The sequence below is a fragment of the Vulpes vulpes genome, chromosome X (assembly GCF_048418805.1).
Source record: "Vulpes vulpes isolate BD-2025 chromosome X, VulVul3, whole genome shotgun sequence".
Lineage (NCBI taxonomy): Eukaryota > Metazoa > Chordata > Mammalia > Carnivora > Canidae > Vulpes > Vulpes vulpes.
In genome coordinates this window covers 103,230,799-103,254,186 of record NC_132796.1, presented here as the reverse complement: position 1 = coordinate 103,254,186, position 23,388 = coordinate 103,230,799, and the positions used below count along the sequence as shown (strand labels likewise).

Here is a 23,388-nt window from a genome sequence, read left to right as displayed (position 1 = left end):
ACTTACCTTCTTAATACAGTCCTTTCTTTAAACTCACTCCAAAGGTACCCTATTTTCATATTGAGTCAGTAAAATCTTGACTCATGATGATGAGTTCTATACATTTTTATGGAGCTTTACAACTTACAAAGCCATATCCCATTTCACATTTGTTGAGGACAACCCTATAAATAGAGATGGTATTACCAATCCAATTTTGTTTTTCTAAACCAGGAAGAAGTAAGACTTAAGTAGGTCTTGTTTGGGGGGGTTGATAGTGGCAGTGAGTCACACTCCGGAATTGCACTTGCTCTGGTATCCCTGAGCCCCTTGTGGCTACTGAGCACTTAAAAAATGGCTAGTCTGACTTAAGATGTGATATAAGTGTAAAAGACATGGCATTTTGAGGACTTGGAAGAAAAAAAAAGAATGACAATACTTGAATATTGATTTTTATATTGATGACATGTTGCAATGATAATGTTTTGAATATTTGCAGTTAAATAAAATGTATCACAAAAAGTTTCACTGGTTTCTTTGTACTTCTTAATGTGGCCTACTAGAAAATGTTACATTTTGTGTATGGCTGGCATTATATGTCTATTGGATAGAGATGTTCTAGAAGGACTTGGAGGTCAGGCAAGAGAGCCTGGCCTGTCTTCAGCAGACAATAGACACACTACAGACCCCGAGGCAGGGGTCAAACAGTATCTCAAGTAGGTCAGTCTGGCAGTGACATAGGGGACTGATTGCGGAAGGAGAACCTGTGGTCAGGAAAAAGAAAACTAGAAGTTTTGAATTAGTAATCCAGACCTGAGAGAATCAGGGCCTGGATTAGGATAGGGATGAAGAGCAAGGGGTTAACTAAGGAACATTTCAAACCAACAAGATAGGATCTGATGACAGATAGACCATGGGTCTACAAGTAGAGAGTGGAAGATGCTGACAAACTTCTAGCCCAGGACACATGAAGGAACAGAGGTTTGGGACAAAAGAGTAACCTGGGATCAGTGAAATCCTAAATTAAGAGTTTACTGTCTCTACAGATCAAGTTTTAAAAGTCTCCCGGAAGTCAAATGAAGATGGTGGTGATAATGATGGTGGTGCTGAATAATAATAATAGGTAATGTGTTTCTGGGCCAATGTGTCAGGACCTCATGCTAAGCACAGTATCCTCCTCGTCTGGTTGCCACCACCACCCAATAAAGTAGGTGCTGCTCTTATTTCCACTTTGTAGATAAGCCCACTGAGGCTCAGAGAGGATGAGCAACTCATCCAAGTCAAACAACTAGTAAATGACACACCCAGGATTTGAACCCACGTAGCCAATTTAAACCATTAATTACTTGAGGATCTTCTACCTATTCTGCATGTTCACTTCATAGACAAGTCTTGTTATAGTAGCTTAAAAGTTCATACATTTCACGAAATTTCCAAATTTCCTTTCACCAAAGCCTACCTTCCCTGATGTCTAAATGCAGACCAGTGGGGTATGGGGAGCAGCGAGTGATCTAGGACTTGGAAGACCCTGGTCTATCCTGGCTGTAACTATAAAAAAAACTGGTCCAGAGGAAGTCAGTTACACTCTGCTGGGCCTGGTGCCTCATCTAAGCAATGAAAAGGCTAAAGAACCAACTCGAAGGTCCCTTCAAGCTTTCATACCTCATAATTATATACCATTATATGAATCTGACTTATAGAAACAAAACACCTCACATATTAATATATATGCTCATTCAGGCCCGGTTGAAATATGTACAGTTAATTGAAAATGTCTTTGAATACCAACAGAGAAAGTATGATGAGCCTTTCAGCCTATCAGTGCCTTGGGTTCTGTTCCAGCTCTACTGACTAACCACTGGCCATTTACTGACCCCTCGTATCACCACAGAAAAGAGAGAATCTTCACTCCTTTCCCTGGAAGGGCAAAGCCTAAAAGAAAATATTTTTCTACTATCCTCTATGACCTTATTTCCATCTTCTTATCTGACTGCTAGGTTTGGCAGGAAATTGGCATGCTCCCATGGAGAAGGAAGCATGTCTTTCTAATCTCCTGGTATGTTCTGACATTGGTTGCTTAAGGTATAGGCTATGTCCCTACATCAGACCTATAGGGGAGGTCTATCAATGTGTGAACAGTTTAGAAGCTTTTTGGGAACACACACCTCCAGTCTAGCCTTTGTCAGGAAGACAGCTATTATTCAGAACTCTGGCTGGCTCCTTGGGTCTTATTTCGTCATTAGTTTCAATGGAGGAGGGAGAGGTGGAGGTGTTATTTAGTGGCTCCCCCAAACCTCACCATCCTAATACTTTTCCGTCCCAAGCTTCATCCCACCTTGGCCAGACCATTTCTCTAATTCATCAATTTTAATTTTTTTTTATTTTTGAAAAGAGGAGAACCCTTTCCTCCATCAAAATCATGACAGGAAGTATAAACAAGTAAGAAAGATAAAAGCAGATCAACTGTCCTTGAAGGCGATGTGGGAGTGGTGCTAGAGCCCTTTTGGAAAATCCCTCCACGTCTAAATGGCACTTGTAATCCTTTTCCAAAATATAAACAACCTTGTTAGGTTTAGGATTACATGCAAATTTAACTAATGTGCTGTGAATCTCCCCTTCTAAGGTAAGCAAAAAACATATTTAGGGCAGCAACATCTAATTTTCCACAAGAGAAGCATCCCTCTAACTATGTAAATGGGATGCTTGTAAATCAAGAAATAAATGGATAATTACAATCCAATAGGGTGATAGCTATTGAAAGGGAATCAACCGTAGTGAATCTTTTTAAAGAGCAGAAATAGAGCTTGTCACAACCCAGGCTCTCTCACTAGAAGGGCACCACTCACTGGGTCCCTCTGACTTAGTGCTGAGCCACTGCACCGACCCATTCTCGGCGCACATGCCTGAAAGCCTATTCGGACACTCCTCTGAAAAGTAACAGTTCAACCCAGCCCAAGTAAGTCTTCATAGCTTGTTAGAAGGCCTTCCTGATGAATAAAAGGCTTCCCTGGGATTCAGGGAAAGATAATACATGTTGCTTCCCTTTCTTTAACAAGACTTTTTAAAATATTTTATTAAAGGAAATGAAATCAGCCTGGTAATATTTGCCCTTCACAATCCCATAGAGCTATCCTGGACCTTGGGCTCTTCTTCGAGGTGGTTACAAACCAGACGATGAACGGATTTGAGTATTTTTCCAGATGTTGCAAGTTAAAGCCAAGGAGTTTAAATTTAGCAGGGCCACCATTTCTCCTGCTGAAAGATAAACTATTTCCCTTTTCCATTTGCTCTCTGAAAGTTGAGGGCAACTCATACAATCGGACTAAATCAATTTCCACCACATTTTCTGACCAACTTAATTTCTTCTCCAATCTGACGCTCTGTCAACTTTGTCAGTGCGGACCATTCTTGTGTTGGTGAACTGACCGGTAAGACAGAATGATGTGAAGAGTAAGCAGGAAGCCTTGCTTTTCCAATCAACTCTATCTCTGGAGGAGACAGATGCCTTTTCCCCTGGTCTTTGCCCTTAGCCTTATACGGACTATCTGTGCACGTTAAAACTTTAAAACTCTTGGGGTTTTCTTCTCACAACTAAAACAGACTTTAATTCTGAGAGATATAAGACAAGGTTTTCTTGTCCTCTTACATAAACAGACAACTGTGATAGCCAGATCACCTTAAAACATTCAAACTTCTTTTTAAATTGTGTTTCCAGGCAGCACCCTTACAAAGGAGCTTGTTCAAATGGTGAACTACACATTAGGAAGACATCATATCATTAAAATATTGGAATTGTCTTGCTTCTTGTATCTCCCTTAAACTTCTCTTCTGGTATTATGCTTTCTCACCCTGACACATTTCTTCCCCCATAAAACTCTAGAAGGACTCGCGATTTGGACTGGTTTCACTTTTTGGTGACTCGAGGTTCTGATACACTTTCAGGTGTAATGAGGTGGCCTATCATTTGGGATTACTAATATCACTTTTTCTTACAAAAATTACTGGTTTTAAGAATATCTAGTTCTCATGAATTTCTTGTTGTCCGAGTTACTGTCCTCATGGGCACCTAGTGTCCTGAAATTGCTAAGATGCTCAAAGTCCATTTTATTTGATTCAATCAGTCCTCTCCCTGAGAACTCTGGATGCTGCCATTCTCTGTTTTGGTCCATCAACTAATTTCTATCCACATACTTCAGGAAATACTACGAGTCAAGATCACACCAAATAATTCCAGCTTACTTGAGTCTTCTACTTGTTAAAAAAAATGCCTAAGAAATTGACCCCCTAGTACATTGCTGAAATGTATTTGACAGTCTGTGGACCACAGGATTATTTTTCCAGCAGATGGCTAAAGGCCCTCATGAGCGTCTATTTTTTTAAGATTTTATTTATTTATTTGAGAGAGACAGAGGCAGAGAGAGCATGAGCACAGTGAAGGGCAGAGGAAGAAGGAGAAGTAGACTCCCTGCTGAGCACAGAGCCCAACACAGGGCTTGATCCCAGGACCCTGAGATCATGACCTGAGCCGAAGTCAAACACTTAACCACCTGAGCCACCCAGGTGCCACCATGAGTGCCTATTTTTAAGTAAACTGGGCAAGGAAATGATTCACACTTTGATTCTACTGACACAAAGTTCGTGATTTTGTATCACCGTCTCTTTAGAATTCCTAGAATGGGGGGGGGGGGTTAGTGGATAAATAATCCTAAAGATTAGTCTAAAATATCTGCAAAATGCATGTATGAGTTTTCAATTCTTACCACAGGGAATCAGGATGAAATTATGAAGTAGCACACCTCTCACTTGAAAGCATGATAAGATCAAAAGAAATTTTATCTTCACCAGAGGATGCTAACGTGTAGAACCAGAACTTTAGAAACTTTTCTGAGAGTCAATTGTACTGTTACTAAAGGAAAAATACCCTAGAGAAGCAAAGAATTGGCCAAACTCAGTCAGATATAGTGTAAAACGTTACCTCTCTCACTTTCAGACCATTTCAACTGTAGCTATTGACCTACTGTCAGGGGGATCCCTGGGTGGCGCAGCGGTATGGCGCCTGCCTTTGGCCCAGGGCACGATCCTGGAGACCCGGGATCGAATCCCACGTTGGGCTCCGGGTGCATGGAGCCTGCTTCTCCCTCTGCCTGTGTCTCTGCCTCTCTCTCTCTTTCTGTGTGACTATCATAAATAAATAAAAAATTAAAAAAAAAAGAAATGACCTACTGTCAGGAAAAAAAAAAAAGCCGCTGGGCAGATCACATGTTCAACTGTTGAGACTTTGGGTTCTGATAGGAGAAATTTTTATGAACACATACAGAGAATAAAAATTAACAAAGCTGACCTTGGAAAGACACAAGGACAGAAGTAAGGCTAAGCCACCCAAACACTGCAGAAAAAATTGAACAGAAGATACCCTAGAATGGCCACTCGTGACTTTCCTAAGATTGAATAGCATCTCTTTCCCCCAGACTGATTTGTTTAAAGATAATCTATTTATTTGAGAGAGAGAGGTAGAGAGAGAGAGAGAGAGAGAGAGAGAGAGAGAGAGAGAATGGTGAGGGTGGTGGCAGAGGGAGAGAGAGAGAAGCAGGTTCCCCACTGAGCAGGGAGCCTGAAGCAAGGCTGGATCCCAGGACCCCGGGATCATGACACGAGCTGAAATCAAGAGTCAGATGCTCAACCAAGTGAACCATCTAGATGCCCTCAGACTTTTTAAAAAGTTTTTTCTCAATTTTATGAGCAGTTTTTTTTTACATTATACAAATAAACATTCATTGTTGAAAATCCCAACAGAAATACAAGGTCAGTCAATATCTCCCCAAAACTCCCAGTTCCCCACTCTTCAGAGGTCACCATTGCCAGGAATCATTGAGCTGTTAGCAGACAAAAATGACATCAGTAAGATTGAGTGACATTTACCACTAAAATGGAGTGACATTCACTGAGTAAGTGTGCAGAAGAGCACAGTAGGCATGGACAGGAACCATGTTTTCTATGTTTTATAAAATTTCAAACAATTTTGAAATCACCTTGAATTCCATGCCTCAACTACTCCCCTTTCCTATATTTCGGTTATACAGTTCTCTCCTGTCCTTTTTTGGAAAGAACAGTGGGAATAATCTAGTCTAATCCCTCCATTTTTACAGATAAGAAAATTAACCTCATAAAAGGAAAGTGACTTGCTCAGGGTCATGTATCTATCTAGTCAGTGGCAGATTGTGGCTGCTAAAGTGACACCCCTTGCCACAGGTACATGACAGTGGGCGGGTGACCTACCAGACAGGATGTATCATGACCACTTTTTAGAAACTGATTTTTGTAACAGGACCTAGATTTCACCAGACTTCTAACGTGCAGCTCAGAGCCATCCCTATGAGGTGGAGGTTATAGAGTCAAAGCACATGTGAGCTTTTAAGAAAAGGGGAGAGCTTTGCCCCACCCATCTTCAGCTTTCTCCTACAAGAAATAAACCAGGAGGGACCTCCCCACTCCCCCCACACACACTTTCCAATGCCATGGCTGTATTAAAGCCTAGATATTCTCCCCGGAATTCTGTTGTCTCCTGTCTAGTTATGCAGGCCCCCTTGGGCACAGACAAATGCAAAAAGATAGAACTCTTGATTACACTGCCGCGCCTCCAGGCAACTGCAGGCTGATTTAAATCACAACATGTTGGTCTAGTTCACGCTAATAAGCCTCCAAAGGTCACACTCCACCTTTCTCCCCCTTCCTTCTGCATCTTCTCATCATTATAATAAAGCACCTTCTGTCACATCCTCCCCCTCAAGTCACACCCTTACTGAAATGCTGCCAGTTCACTTTCTATTCTCCCCATCTGCCCCCCAGCCCCCAGTTCTCTGGGCTCTGGATCTCCCTCTTACTTTAGTTAACTGATGCTCTAAGGGCTGGCATCAGGAATGGGGAGACCAAATCAGGTGGTGTAAGAGACAGGTCTGGCTGAAGCATGGGGCTCCTGTGGGGAGATGATGAGGGTCAAGTTTTCTACTCATGCATGGAGCAGATCCTAGAGGGCTCGGGATGGCATCCACAGGCCTGAAGAGTCTTTGGAGGCTTGGGCGGGGGAAGGGGGTCGATATGATGAAACCAGCTTTTTTAGAGAGTTAGCAGTCTGTGTGAGCAGAGTAGGAATTTGGGAAGCACTTAGGGAGACCAAGTCGAAGGTTGTTACAGTGGTCAAAGCACAAAAGTTCAGGACCCAACCTCAAGTGATGGCAGCCGAAATTGAGACAAAGGAACATACGTGAGAGACATTTCAAAGAAATGATGAATAGGTATTAGAAGAAATAGAAGGACCAGGTCAAACTTGAATAATGCCTGGCTTTCAGCGCTGGGTGACTTAAAGCTGGATAACATGGAAGAGCGGATAGGTTTAGGGCCACAGGGTCTTCTTGACATGCCTACTGTGAGCTGATGGCAGGATAGACAGTCAAGTGGAGATGTCCTGGAGTCAGCTACAGGTGTCTGGGTAAGATGCTGAAGATGTAGAAGCCTCAGTGTGGAAAGACTATAGGAAACCATGAATGAGGTCGGATGCATTCACCAAGGGAGCAGATTGGGAAGACAGAGAAAGAATACAGAGGAGGTGATCAGTTTCTGGAAGGAAGGAGTAGTAACAGTTCCAAATATAGTCAATGGCAAGGAGAGTAAACATTAGTACATTGGCTCAAGTAGCTACAGAGTGAATCCTGAGACCTTGAGAAATCATATTTACTTTTCTCCCTAGTACCATTCCTTAGTTGCACAAACATAAATGCTTTCAAAGTCTTCTGTTCGTTAGCATTCAAGTCCAGAGTTTGGCTCTCGGTACTAAGTTTACTGAACTATTCAACCTACAGGGCACAATATAGATAATGAAAGAGCACCTGCCATTAACGACTAGTATAATCAGGTGAACATGGTTTCAGAAACAGCACTCCACTTTTCCTCCCAACCTCTGGCACATCAGCACAAAAGTGTTCATACACCTTTTCTCTAGTTAAGACCCCAGTGGCTGACTGGGGGAGCACCTCCATTCCTTTTCTGAAATCCATCTTTCCCAACCTAACTAAGCAGCCACAAGCCATCTGGCTATGGCAGGGGTCGGGGGCCCGGGGAAAGAGAGGGTGATGGGGAGGGAAAGAAGAAGGTACCATGAGGTAAAGCACAGGCTGATGCCTAAAATACTGCAAAGGTGGTTCTGGCACCTTCAAGCCTTTTACAAAACCACTCTGCATCCCCACAGGTGATGGATGGGAAGAGACGAAATGGTTACCGTGGCGTATCTTGAATGTCTTCTTTTCCCTTATAAGAAAAACATGTATCAGGAGATTCATAAAGGGAAAGTGGCAAATCAGATTGTGGAAGCCACTAGATGGCCAAAGACTACCCTGTTGCTTTTACATGCCTACCACTCCTCCTATAGGGTGGACTCAGCCCAGAGGACAGGCCCTCAGGCTCCGCCCCCGACATATACATACTATCTCCATCTCTACCACCTGCACACACATGGGTACTAGGGTAAGGGCCGAACTGCAGAACATCAAAAGCCAAACCATTTCACAAATTAATGCACCGTGCTATTCACATAGAATGAGTTTAAAAAATAAAGCTAGTAACGTGGCAGTAATAATTTTCATTCACTGAGTGCTTGCTCTAATACCAGGCACTATTATATCAAGAACAACTATAAATAAGAGCATGATAATTCTGTTTAAAAACCATGGCTCCATGGGATCCCTGGGTGGCGCAGCGGTTTGGCGCCTGCCTTTGGCCCAGGGCGCGATCCTGGAGACCCGGGATCGAATCCCACGTCGGGCTCCCGGTGCATGGAGCCTGCTTCTCCCTCTGCCTGTGTCTCTGCCTCTCTCTCTCTCTATCTCTCTGTGACTATCATAAATAAATAAAAATTAAAAAAAAAAAAAAAAAACCATGGCTCCAGGACGTATATCATAATGAGAGAATACCAGTGAGAGACAGACCTGCGTTACTATTTGGCTGTGTTATAAGTAACCTGCCTGGGCCCCGGTTTCCCTGAATTAGGGTGGTTGAGAAGATAAATGAAAGAAGTGCTTTATATTCATTGTCACGTTGCCCTATACATAGGCATTACTCAATAAACATCAGCCACTATTATTAGAAAGCTACTGTATTATTATTGTTCACTATTACAAGAAAGTAGTTATAAGGTCAATCGTATCTGTAAAAGCCAGATAACACCTTCAGTAACGAGGTGGGTTTCAGGAGGACCCAAAACTAGGGCTATAAAATACATGCCATTCAGCAGCACATCTGCACTTTTGTCCAGACTCAGGATTAAACGTTGCTGTTTCTTCCTTAAATGGGAGTCATTACAGTAAAAAAATAAATAAAATAACGTGGTCACTTCCGTAACCCCCATTAGGAGGACCGAGGTTAGAGAGAGAAATAATCATGGGAGCTCTCCCCCCTCCTTTTAATGCTATTGATGACACCCCACAATATAAGACAAGGGCTCCTCTACGGAACATTGAGAACGCCTTCAATAAAAGCAGAGATACAAAACCCCCTTTGTTTATTGGGTTTTATACTATGCCAAGCTAGAGAATTTATCCTTTATCCTACTTTTCTTGATGAATGCTGTTCCTAAGGATTTTTGGGCCAAGAAGTTCTATAAATTGAATCAGGGCTATGTCACATATTTCTAGTAACACTAAAAGCATGCAACATTCAGTGCCACTGTTGAGCACATATTACAAACAGAATTCTGATTCCTGTAGTTGCATTAGGAGTTCACACATATATTCTATTGTATTTAGCCTAGGAAAATACTTCTAACCCAACCAGTTGGATCACCAACTGCATCCAAAAGCCACTGGCTTTCAATACAAACAAGAATGGGATGCTTTCATATTTTGCCCCAGGGCCGAAGGTTATCAACCCATCAATTCTGAACTGTATGAAAACCTTTCATGCACAAATGAGTCCATTATGGTGTTAATTTTAAACAGAACTTCAAGAGGAAAGAACCTCCTTAGCAAATAATTTCTAGGATAGGAACATCATAAATATCTTAAGAAAAAATATAAACTTCCATCAAAATCCTAGAGGAGAACAGAGGCAACACCCTTTTTGAACTTGGCCACAGCAACTTCTTGCAAGATGCATCTATGAAGGCAAGGGAAACAAAAGCAAAAATGAACTATTGAGACCTAATCAAGATCAAAAGCTTCTGCACAGCAAAAGAAACAGTCAACTAAACTAAAAGACAACCTACAGAATGGGAGAAGATATTTGCAAATGACATATCAGATAAAGGGCTAGTATCCAAGATCTATAAAGAACTTATTCAACTCAACAGCAAAGAAACAAACAATCCAATCATGAAATGGGCAAAAGACATCAACAGAAATTTCATCAAAGAAGACATACACATGGCCAACAAGTATATGAGAAAATGCTCCGCATCACTTGCCATCAAGGAAATACAAATCAAAACCACAATGAGATACCACCTCACACCAGTGAGAATGGGGAAAATTAGCAAGACAGGAAACAACAAATGTTGGAGAGGATGTGGATAAAGGGGAACCCTCTTGCACTGTTGGTGGGAATGTGAACTGGGCATAGCCACTCTGGAAAACTGTGTGGAGGTTTCTCAAAGAGTTAAAAATAGAGCTACCCTACGACCCAGCAATTGCACTGCTGAGGATTTCTCCCCAAAGATACCGATGCAGTGAAACGGCAGGACACCTGGACCCCAATGTTTATAGCAGCAATGTCCACAATAGCCAAACTGTGGAAGGAGCCTCAGTGTCCATAGAAAGATGAATGGATAAAGAAGATGTGGTTTATGTATATAATGGAATATTACTCAGCCATCAGAAACGACGAATACCCACCATTTGCTTCAACATGGATGGAACTGGAGGGTATTATGCTGAGTGAAATAAGTCAATCGGAGAAGGACAATCATCACATGGTTTCACTCATATGGGGAATATAAAAAATAGTGAAAGAGATCATAGGGGAAAGAAGAGAAAATGAGTGGGAAAAATCAGAGAGGGTGACAGAACTTGAGAGACTCCTAACTCTGGGAAATGAACAAGGGGTAGTGGAAGGGGAGGTAAGCAGGGGGATGGGGTGACTGGGTGACGGGCACTGAGTGGGCACTTGATGGGATGAGCACTGGGTGTTATACTATATGTTGGCAAATCAAACACCAATAAAAAATATCCAAAAAGAAAGACTAACACTGCTGTCTAACAGAAATCTAGTGCAAGCCACATAGGTCTTTTTATATTAAGTAGACATATTTTAAAAAATAGACCTAGGTGAAACTGATAGTATATTTTGTTTAACTCAGTATATAAGAAATACAATTGCTTAAACTTGTAATCATTCCAAAAACTGTTAATGAGATATTTTATGTATTTTTGTACTGAGTCTTCAAAATCAAGTGTTTAATGTATACTTATCATCTTAATTCAGACCAGCCACCTTTCATGGGCTCAATCACCACATGTGCCCAGTGGGTACTGTACTGAACGGTGTAAATGTAGCCAATCTAAAACATGAATGGTAGAGTACCCTGGTGGCTCAGTCAGTTAAGCATCCAACTCTTGATTTCCACTCAGGTCCTGATCTCAGGGTCTTGAGATGAATCTCCATGTCAGCTACGTGCTGTACAATGAGCCTGCTTAAGATTCTCTCTCTCTCTCTCTCTCTCTCTGTCTCTCTGTCTCTCTCTCTCTCTCTTTTTCCCTACCTCCCTCTGCCCCTCCCTCCTCTCTCTCCAATTAATTAATTAATTAATTTAAATACACAAGAATGGTATATTTGAAGATCTCTGCCTACCTCACTGCCATCTCAGCCTTTCATCTATCTTACTGGAGCCCTTAGAGGGTCTCCACCCCCCCCCCCATCACTAGCCACCAGGAGTTGTGAGGAAGAAGAGGGGAAGGATGTGTTTTGACCAAATCACCTGGAAACCCAAATCCGTTTCCCCCGTAGAAACAATGACAAACACAATAGTTCTCTGGCTAAGTGGCATTAAGGGTTAAAAAGCCTTTCCTGGGAAGGAAGGTCTGGGAACCTCATCATGATTTAGAACATTGTATCCAGGAGATAGTGTGTTCCAAGCTTCTAATATTCACACAAAGGGACTGCCTGGATCTCTCATTTATGCCCTTGGCAAAAGGGACCCAGAGGCCATGTTTACAAAGAGTTTTTCATTGAAAGACTTAAAAGCCAAGGTCTGTCTTCAGACCTGTCCTACAGAGGGTCCCCCACTTGGAGGGTCCTGCCCTTCTCTGGAAGGCACATCTCTGCTTGAAATGTGCAACTGCTTCCATGTTTGAGCTCCTTGTGAACCTACGAGCCCCGTCTTGGAAGCAGTTCTAATGACCTTCCTGAAACACAGGCAACCTGAGGAGGACATATCTGCCCTCTCCTCCTGTGGGCCCCACCCCTCTGCCAGGTGCCCCACCCCAATCCCAACCCCAAAACCAGGAGCTCTCAGGAGGTCAGCACTCATGCAAGGCAAGGCCATTTCCAACCACATCTCTCGGGTCCCCTCCCATCTTTCCCTTCATCCCTCTGCCCCGACCTTCCTCATCCTACGCTCCTGGGAATAACAACTGAACAAGTGCACAGACCACAAGCCTAGCCCCATTCCTCTTCAAATCTGCCTTGCAACTCTTCATCCCAGAGAAAATGTCCACACTCTAGCGTGGAGGTCTCAAAGCCCTTTTGTGATCCAATCGCAGCTAGTTACAACCCTGACTGGATAAACTGAATTTTCACTGTAACTTGCCCACCCCACCCCACCCTCTGCCTCACCTCCAATCTGTCAGTTAAGAGTCCACTCACTGTCTTTGGTGTATCCCACGCCTTAATCCATATGCTCCAGTCACCTTTTTTTTCCAAGTGACCATTCTCCAGACCCCCAATGACGAGGACCGTGACTTTTACCCTTCTGGTGTCCCCCTGGGCCAGGTCTCTCAGGCCTAGATTGTAGACCCCTACTATGAGTGCTATGAGTAGCCACCCACCGTTGGATTTCTATTCTGGAAACACCATCATGATTGTATCATCGTGGAGCTGATAAAAGTTAAACCAGCGGTTACCCGCAGGGGAGGAACAGATTGCGGGAAGAAGCAAGAAGCATTTTCTGGGGTGATGGAAATAGTCTGCAGCTTGGCCTGGGGCGGTGCTTACGTGAATGTAGAAACATGTTAAAAACTGCATCGGGTCATTAAGATTGATGTACCTGGGTATGTAACTCACACTGCAACAAACAAAAGAAAGGGGAGGCACATACATTGGCCTTATAAAAGATACAGCCCTGCCGGATCATAAACCTGACCCTAGGTGAAAATACTAGCTATAATCAACATTAAACACATTCGTTAATACTGATCACCCTTTGAAGTAAGAGTAGCAGAAATGGGAGCTGGGACTGGGTAACTTTCACACTTACCTACTGCTTGAAATCTACCCCTTCCATTGACTGAGTACCTGCTAAAATCTAGGCACTCTCTCGGGTGCTCAGGGTACAAATATAAGTTTAAATAGGAGCCTGTAAAGACCTCATGTTAGGAAGGCCAATATGAGCACTGAGAACCACCATACAGCTTGCTAACTTTTATAGTTAAGGTCCAGGCAGTGCTGGCGGATCACAGTAGGAGGGGTTATACCATTTGGAGTAGAGCTTGGGCAGAAGGGCAGGATGACTTTGGAGACTATAGAAGAGAGCTGAGGCGTGTCAGGTCAGCCAAGTGTGTGTCCCAGGCAGAGGAAACAAGAGGCATAGTGAGTCCAGAGAAGACAGCAGACTTTCTCATCACCCTGACTGGAGCCCAGGGTCCAGAAGAAGAGTGGAAGAGTGGAAAGGCACAACTGGGAAGGTGAGCTAGATCATGGAGGCCTTGGAGGTCTCTGGATTCTAGATTCTACTCTGAAATGTACCAGGGAGCCACTGAAGGATTTTAGTAGGGGAATTACTTTACTTTGTTTTATTTTGAGGATGAACAACTAGTGGCAATAAGGGGGAGGCATCAGTGGGGAGTAAGACAAGAAGTAGGGAGACCAGCTGAGTGGCTGCTACAACACAGGTCGGGGTGAAGAATGATGAAGGTTGGAAAAAGGAGGGGTGCAGGTAAGAATGAATGGAGAAAGGAGAGGTTGGCAATAGGGAACTGATGGGACTCTGCCATCATCTGCCAGCTCGTAGCTAGTCCGCAGAGGGCAATTACTCCCCAACCCAGGGATCTAGGCTTCTACCAAAAATTTTACTGGCTTTTTATTTTTAACAAGAAATATTTTATTCAGGGATCCCTGGGTGGCACAGTGGTTTGGCGCCTGCCTTTGGCCCAGGGCGCGATCCTGGAGACCCGGGATCGAATCCCACATCGGGCTCCCGGTGCATGGAGCCTGCTTCTCCCTCTGCCTGTGTGTGTCTCTGCTCTCTCTCTCTCTCTCTCTCTCTCTGTGACTATCATAAATAAATAAAAATTAAAAAAAAAATAAATATTTTATTCACTGCAAAACAAAACCACCAACAAAAGTACAGATAGAGCGGCATAGACTCGAGTGATGAGTTTTCTGGATAAGGTTTCACTGAAGTTCTAATTCCTTGTATAAAGGAAAAGTGCTACCACTCAGAGTACCTCACTCAGGACATGCTTTCCAGAAGTGCCTGGGTGGCTCAGTCAGTTAAGTGTCTGCTTTTGGCTCAGGTCATGATCTCAAGGTCCTGGGATCAAGCCCCTCCTAGAGCTCCCTGCTCAGTGGGGAGTCTGCTTCTCCCTCTCCCTCTGCCTGCCAACTACCTCGTGCTTGTTCTTTCTCTTTTGCTCAAATAAATAAAATCTTTTTTAAAAAAGGAACATAAAATTCTTTCCAATAAACTATATTTAATTCATAGGTTGGACAAAAGTCTGTATTTATGTATGCATAACTGATGAATCCTTATATTAGTTTCAGGTATACAACACGTTGATTTCATATTTGTATATACTGCAAAATGATCACCACAATAATTCTGCTTAAACTCATCAGCATACACAGTACAAAATTATTTTTTTTTCTTATGATGAGAACTTTTAAGATTACTCTCTTAGCAACTTTTAGATATGCAATACAGTATTATGAACTATAATTGCCATACCACACATAACATTCCCATGACTTATTTATTTTATAACTGGAAGTCTGTACCTTTTGACCCCTTCACCCATTTTGCCCATCTCCCAACCCCTGCCTCTGCCAACCACTGATCTATTTTCTGTATCTATGAGCTTGTTTTTTGTTTTGCCTCCACATACAAATGAGATCATATAGGGGCACCTGGGTGTTTCAGTGGTTGAGCGTCTGCCTTTGGCTCAGGTTGTGATCCTGGGGTCTTGGGATCGAGTTCCACACCGGGCTTCCTGCAGGGAGCCTGCTTCTCCCTCTGCCTATGTCTCTGCCTCTCTCTCTATGTCTCTCATGAATGAATGAATGAATGAATGAATGAATAAATAAATAAATAAATAAATAAATAAATATTCTTAGAAAACCAAGGTGATATTTAAAAAAGATCTAAAAAATAAATGAGATCATATGGTATTTGTCTTTCTCTGCCTGACTTATTTTACGTAGCATAATCTATGTTTTGCAAATGGCAAGATTTCCTTCTTTTGCATGGCGGAATAATATATGTATCACCATCTCTTTATCCATCCATCCATCAATGAACACTTACATGGTTTCCATATGTTAGCTATTGTAAATAATGCTGCAATAAATCTAGGAGCCTAGGGGTGCAGGTATCTTTTTGAGTCAGTGTTTTTACTGTATTCAGATAAATACTCAGAAGCAGATTGTAGGGTACTTCTATTTTTAATTTTTTGAGGCACCTACCTCCATACTGTTTTCCATAGTGGCTGCACCAATTTCCATTCCCACCAACAGTGCACAGGGTTCCCTTTTCTCCACATCCCTGCCAATACTTGCTATCCCTTGCCTTTTTGATAATAATCATTAACACACATGAGGTGATACCTCATTGTGGTTTGGATTTGCATTTCCCTGATGTTGAAAGATGTTGAGCATCTTTTTGTGAACCTGTTGGCCATCTGGATGTCTTCTTTGGAGAAATGTCAATTCAGATCCTCTCCCCATTTTCAAGTCAGATTATTTTTTTCATCTTGAGTTGGATGAGTTCTTTATAGATGTTGGATATCTAACGTTGGATATATGATTTGCAAATATGTTCTCTCCGTTCAGTAGGTTGCCTTTACCTTTTGTGCATGGGTCCTCTCCCCTTTTCTTATTTCAAAATAAGTATGATCGCATGCTTCCAATAGCCAGTGAAAGGTGAAAAGTAAGCAAGGATGGGAGAGGCACAGTTCATCATAGAAGTCAATGCACCCCCTTTGTGGCATTTTGATATGCAAGTGCACCTTCTTGTGTCAGGCTGCTCTCACAGGCCTTGCTACTGGTTCACCCTAAAGCACTTCCTTAGCTTCCAACCACAGTGAAAGGCTCCCCTATAAGTAAGTCATTCTTTTGTACAAATAAAGCCCATACCATATACTGAAGGGGGGCAATATGAAAAAGTGATGCCTTAGTTAAAATACCAATGCATGTTCGGAACACAGATCATTTAAAAAGCATTAGTTTACTTCCTAAATCTGTCAGCCAAAATGCTGCCTTTGCTGACACATGTCGACAAGGGCATGCAGACACCAGTAAACAAAACTAGCTACAGGATGTGAAAAAGTAACACTCAAGGGAAATTTTCACTTTTTCAAATGCTCTATGTTTTTAAATTACAGACTTGGGATATGTCTTTGAAACCTCTCTTCCTATTTATGCAAAAAGAAAAAAAACCACTTCTGCCCACTATTTATACATGTGTTTCAGCTATTTCTAGAAAAGTGACTCAGTTTTCTGTTAAAAAAGCATTTCCTTCAATAAGAAAGAAAGAAATTTTAAGATAGTAGCTTCAAACATCAAACTATTTTGAATATTTATTCTAGACCCCAATCTCACAGTTCCCTTTCTTCTTGGAGCCCTCAATGTGCTCAGAACTAGTAGTAGCAACAAGCTTACTTCAGCTATTCACTGAATAAAAGGAAATTATGATTCATAGCAAAACAAAACAGAAAGACAGCAGAACCTCAGCCAAAACTATTGAGAACTAGTGTGCAAACCAAGCCCCACTTTGTAAAAATCCTGTATCACTCTTATGTGGTTACACTAGAAATCCTCAAATATTAAACATGGTTTCATCCTCCTTCTGTACACTAAAGATACCATTTTATAAAAGTAGTGTTAACACTTGTGACACTGTGTATAAAACTTGTCTACCAAGCAACGCTTGAAACAGATGTAACACAAAATGCTTGCATTCCATAGGCTTTTTATATGGTCCCCAAATCAAACCTCATTCCTTCTCTGCCAAGCAGACTGCAAGTAACAGGTATGACTAATTTTAAAAGAGCACATAGCCATTCCTAGGGGATGCGCAGTAAGTTACTAAGTCCTAGGTGAAACACTATATTCATGTACTCAACAGTATACATTAGAGAGAAATTTCAGTCACTAACTTTTCACAAGATTTACTGTCAGAGCCTGTAAGTGGATATACTGGGAATAGTTTCACGCCTATTAGGAAAAAAACCTTCCAACCAAATGCACAACTCCTGCCTGTTAAACCACCAATAGAACTGAATCTTTTAGTAGGAATCTTCTAGAAAGAAAAAAACTGAATCTTGTAGTAGGGGGAAAAAGTGTGTTCTGCAGTGTCTGGAGCTGGATATAACCAAGACCTGAGAAATAAGCAGTTATCTTGAGAAGAGATAAACAATGGCCCTCCAACTGTAGAACGAATGAGAAATAACAGTACACAGTATTCTGCAGAAAAATAAGCTACGGGGATGCCTCAGTCGCTCAGTGGTTGAGCATCTGCCTTTGGTTCCAGGCGTGATCCTGGGGCCTAGGATCGAGTCCCACATACGGCTCGCCACAGGGAGCCTGCCTGTCCCTCTGCCTAGGTCTCTGCATCTCTCTGTGCCTCTCATCAATCAATAAATACAATCTTTTTAAAAAAATAAGCTACGGATAAAGCCCTATATGTAACATCACTTGGCTGAAGGGAACCGGGCTCTTAATGAAGAGTGAAGTTTTAAGTGGGAACTAGATGCCAGCTGACAATCAAAGAAAGAATTTCTTGATAATCCGTGTGACAGAAAACAGACCTTTGTGGCTCCTAGTTATTAGCTAATGAAAGACTCAACTAAATTTTAAGAAAAATTCACCAGATGTTCTAAAATTTCAGGCCTTCCCAAATGCCCAGATCCTAAAAGCCAAAGAAGAAATAGTTACCACATGCTGAGGGGGGAGGGAAGGCAGGAGGGAGTGGCTGAGGAGACTCAGAAAAAAAACTGTTACCAAAGATGCCTATCATTAGTGATTCGGGTACCCACAGCAACATGACAGGAACATCATTAAGATCATTAACCATGAACCATTTTCTAGCACACGGAGTTAATCACGTGGCATGAAAACGAAAAACCTGAGCGAACCTTAGAAAAGCATCAAGACTAAACAAGGAGACAACTAATGATTGGTAATTAAAACCATTACACAAAGTGCCTTCCCATACCTGACCTACAGAAGAAAACAAGGATCAAATTCAACATGGAAGGACGCTTTTTTTCTTAAGGGGAAAAATGTGATCTATAACACGGCAGGATAAAAAGAGCTAACAGATGAAATTTCCACTGAGAACAGGATCCAACTTTCTCCCTCTGTTCCCAGAACTATCTGGAGCCTCCAAAATACCATGGATAAGTTACACAGCCACTAAAAATTTTAAGTATGAAGACTATGTGGCAACCCAGAATAATTCATGGGACAAAATAGGTGGGGAAGTCAGAACACAAAGTAAAATGTATACTAACTATGGTTAGGCTGCTAGGTAAAAAGATGGCATGATGGTTTTAGGGGCGTGGGGGGGGGGAGACTTTGTTTTTCCTTTCCAAAGATTCTGTAAACATTGCCATGAAATGTTTCCAGTGTAAAAAAAAATTTTAAATGACAAGTCTTGGCAGTTCAGAAAAATGTTAAATAAGTTATAAAGAAAAACAAAAGTCACACTGCTTTGTGGCTTATCCTTTTTACTACTTCAAATTAAGGAGAATTTCCAATGGCCACAGTACAAATGGTGGGTTCTTATCTGTATTAGTAACTCAAAGGGTGTAGACTTTCAGACTTTGAATGTACAAACATCTGCTTTTCTATGTGGAAAAAAATGGTCACACCCTTTTGGGAAACTGACATTTTTTAAAAGCTTATGGCATTTTTGAAAGCTGTCTGCTCACTGTAGTTTTTAAAATAGATAAATCGAAAACTGAAAATAAAGCCTCCAAAGCAGAACAGTCTGAAGGGGAACCCACTCGTCGAACTGTTAACCCAAGGTTTTATTTCCGAAGGCACATACTCTCTGGCCAACTATTTGGTTTGATAGGTTCCATTCTTTTAAACACCTCCCTCGGCTGAAACGGATTACAACACATCCACACTGCGGATCCCCAGCACTATTATGATAATTCTGAGAAAAAGAAGGCGTCAAGCAAAATCCGTCAAGGATTATGGTAATATAATTTTGAAATTTCAACATGGAAGCAGGAGGACTGTTATGCAGGTTGATTTAATAGTCCACGTTCTCGTTTATCGGGCCACTGCAGGCAAGGCAGTTCTTTATCTCCTCACCATTAGGAACATAGATTAACTACCCTACGGAGGTTAAATCCTCCCTACTTTTCGCCTATAGGTCAGAATGCCGTGGATCAAATCATCGAATTTGGCTACTGCAGCCGCGCACAGTCGGATCTTCCCCCTTCCTTCCTTTCTTCTCCTGGGACAAATCCCTACGTGGCTAACAGCAACCTAATTTAGGATGTAAATAGGTAGGCCAGGTCCCTAAAAAGCTCGGCCCCATGTGAGTTTCGATCCGCAGGTCCCCGCCCCGCCCGTCGCGGTTCGGTGGAGTACGCAATGAAACATTAACAGTAGCGGAGGTGCCTGGAGCAGGCTCAAGCGGACCGTTCCCGGGGGAGAAATGAGAAGTTTCTCCGGGTCTGGGGGCGGGGAGGCTCGCTCCGCGGACAGATCTGCCATCGGGCGGGGTAGGGTAGAGACCACAGACGTGCACAGGCTCGGTCCCCTCTCCGAGGGCCGGCAGCTGGCTCTGCCACGCTCTCAGCAGGAAGGGGAGGGCAGTGGGAGGAAGAGAGGGAGGCGAGGGGGGAGGGGAGAAGAGGAGGGGGGGAGGCAGGGCCGGAGGAGGAGCCTGCGCCTGGAGAGCCCGCGCGCCCAGCCCTCAGCACCGCGGGGCGGAGTCGCTCGGCCTGCCCGGCCCCGCCGCCGCCACCGCCGCCACCGCCGCCACCACCGCCACCGCCACCACCACCGCCGCCGCCACTGCCACTGCGCCCGGTGCGCCCCGAAGGGGCGGGCCCGGGTGGGCCCACCCCGCGGCCTCCCTCCGGGTCTCGGACCCTCCTTCCCCTCCCCTCCCTTCCCTCCCTCCTTTCCATCTCAGCAGCGCCCTCAGTCTCCCTCTCTGGCTCATACAAAAGCAAAATGTCCGCCATGTTCCGAGGCCGCTGCGGTCGGCCCTGCCACCGGCTCGGTTCCCCCCCGCCCGCCGTTTGCCCCGCGGCCACCCCTCCCGCATCCCCTGGTCCCGGCCCCTGGCGCCGCCGCCGCTCCGCCAGCCCCCCGCGCGCCCCCGCCTGGCCCGCGCGCCCCGCCAGGCGCCGCAGCACCGCCTCAGGCGGGGGCAGGGGGCGGCAGCCCCTGGTGCCTGGCTCCCACTTCCCGCCCGCCCACGCCCTCGATGGCCCCTTTACCTTGATGCAGTACGGGGGTTCGTCGTAGGTGACCAGCATGTACCTGTCTCCGCGGCTGGCCGGGTCCCGGGCACGCAGCTGCGAGACGAGGGATGACGGAGGGGGCCGCGAAGGGAAGGAGGGAGGAGGGGGCGATACGGACGTTACAGAAGCACCTAGATCCATCACCACCCCCATCCCTCGGGAGCTCTCCCCAGATCTCCCCTCCCCTCCCTTTACCTTCAAGAATAACTCCACAGCGCCTTTGGCAATGTCCAGATAGGAGGTGCCCAAGTCAGTGCGCTGGTTCATAGAGGCGGACGTGTCTATGAGGAACAGCAGGATGGGCATCTTCCCCTGCACCCCTGGCTCCGCTCCCCACTCTCCTGACCCTCTTGCCCTCACTGCCGAGGACTGCCACCTGAACCCTCAACTCTCGCAGAGCCAAGGTGCAGGGAGCAAGGGGGAGACGGGACGGGACGGATGGAACTGCTCCTGGCCTCCTCTTTCTGCAGCCCCACCTCCTCTCCCTCCAAGGGAACTTGAAAGTGTGAGCGTGTGTAGCCCTCGGGGCCCTCCCTCTTCCCCTCCCCTGCCACCACTACTGCCGCTGCCGCCGCCGCTGCCGCCGCCGCCGCCAGTACTACTGCCCAAGCATCCGTCCACGCTCACTCAAGCGCTCGCCCCAGACTGAGAGCTGTCTCTGTTCAGCGACACACAACTTCGGTCCGCTCACCTACCAGGGGCACCATGTGACCAGAATCCACGCCATTGGCTGCCAATTATATGGTATTTGCATATTCATTAGATGACAGAGCAAGGGGAGGGACTTGGGCGAACCCTGGGAGTTGAAGTTTGAACCCAGGCAGGGGGTAAGGGGAAATGTTAAGGACCCTATTTTAAAGGACTTAAAAGCTGTTAGGGTACTTACGGTTGTTTGAAGGGATTTTTGCTTGCTCTTCAGAGATGATTCAAAAGGGAGAGTGAATATGAGCAACAGTTGCGCAGCACTACAGAAGCAGATGCTTGGACAGGCTGCACAGAAAACGCTCTAACTGCAATCGATCAATCCTGCCAGTGGCTAAGACCAAAACATTTCAGAGGCAGCAAACTTCTTTCCTGGCAAGACTTACTCGCATTCCTTTCAATGCCTCCCCACTCTTGATCAGTATTTGTAAGGCGGTTGCTGGCCTTGCATTCCACATATATCCACTTAGAAAACTAAGGCTTAAATAAACACAGTACCTAAACTGGCCTTTTGAATACACAAGCTTCTTCAGTTTCATTGAGCTTTTTAAAGTATTGGCCTGCCTCTGATAATTCCACTATGGTTGCATCTGCATAGCCTTTACACGTGGGAGGTTTGCCAACGTAGATTCTGATTCAGCTCAAGTTTATTTGGACACCTATGAAGTGCCAGGAACCCATGTTCTCTTTATTTAGTCTTTGAAATAATTATGGTAGATGATACTATATTCAATTTTCAGTAAGGGAAAGTGCAGCATGCCGAAATGAGGGCAAAAAATGAGGGATATTCTCAGGTCTGGTTCTATAGAGAGGCTCGGGAGGGGGCCAACCAGGCTTGGCTGACTACTTCATATAACACAACTTTTAAATATGGAGGTGTGGGGATACCTGGGTGGCTCAGTGGTTGAGCGTTTGCCTTTGGTTTGGAGTGTGATCCCGGATTCCCTGGGATCAAGTCCCGCATCGGGCTCCTTGTATGGAGTCTGCTTCTCCTCCCTCTGCCTGTGTCTCTGCCTCTGTGTGTGTGTCTTTCATGAATAAATAAATAAAATCTTTTAAAAATTTTGGAGGTGTGATTCCCAGCAGTCTGCTATAAACAACATGGAATCTTTGAGCCTCTTTGAGCTTACAATTTCATATGTCTCTGTAATATATGTGTATATACATATAAACGCACATGTATACATATACATACATACACATTCAGTAACATTTTCAGAAAAATAAGATTTCAAAGGAGGCCACATGGCAGCATTTGAACCAGGGACAAACAAGTGATGCAAGTAAAAAGTATATGAAAAACAATGGTCTAGTGGTCTAGAAGTTCAGGTTTCATGAGTAGGACACAGAGACAGAAGGGAGGAATTCTTGGTTGGGAGGAATAATGTGCACAAAAGTTCAGTCGATGATAATAATATGCTTAGGCAGGATCACCTGGGTGGCCCAGTAAGTTAATTATCTGCCTTTGGCTCAAGTCATGGTCCCCGGGTCCTAGGATCAAGTCAGGGTCCTGGGATCAAGTCCTACATCAGGCTCCCTGCTTAGTGGAGAGTCTGCTTACCCCTCTCCCTGTTCATGTGCTCATACACTCGCACTCATAAATAATTAATTAGTTAATAAAATCTTAAAAAAAAAAGAAATATACATGGCACTTCAGGCCAGTCTGGTGGGTTACATCCCGTGGGAATTAATGGGGAGATCAAGACGAAAAAGGCACTAGAAGCTTCCATTTCCATTCTGATGCAAATATGGTTGCAGAAGAGCATGGGACAGGGAGCTAAAAGTGCAGGACTGGTTGGGGCGT

The 23,388-nt window shown here is 44.0% G+C and overlaps 1 protein-coding gene across 12 annotated transcripts in view; it reads right to left on the bottom strand.

Annotated features, from left to right (window-relative positions):
• Nucleotides 1-21,983, bottom strand: part of LOC112912440 (integrator complex subunit 6-like) — a 56,555-nt gene extending 34,572 nt beyond the window's left edge. For 2 of the 12 annotated variants that reach the window (XM_025989139.2, XM_072744240.1), the window contains exons 1-2: nt 21,078-21,393; nt 20,859-20,936 (exon numbers count right to left, since the gene is read on the bottom strand). In XM_025989139.2, coding sequence (XP_025844924.1) covers nt 20,859-20,936; nt 21,078-21,188 — 189 coding nt within the window. In that variant the 5' untranslated portion in view covers nt 21,189-21,393. Of the gene's footprint in view, nt 1-20,858; nt 20,937-21,077; nt 21,394-21,509; nt 21,609-21,768 lie in introns of those variants that run through there. The other 10 variants (XM_025989140.2, XM_025989143.2, XM_072744246.1 and 7 more) reach the window with 9 other exon arrangements.
• Nucleotides 21,984-23,388: the final 1,405 nt, after the last annotated feature.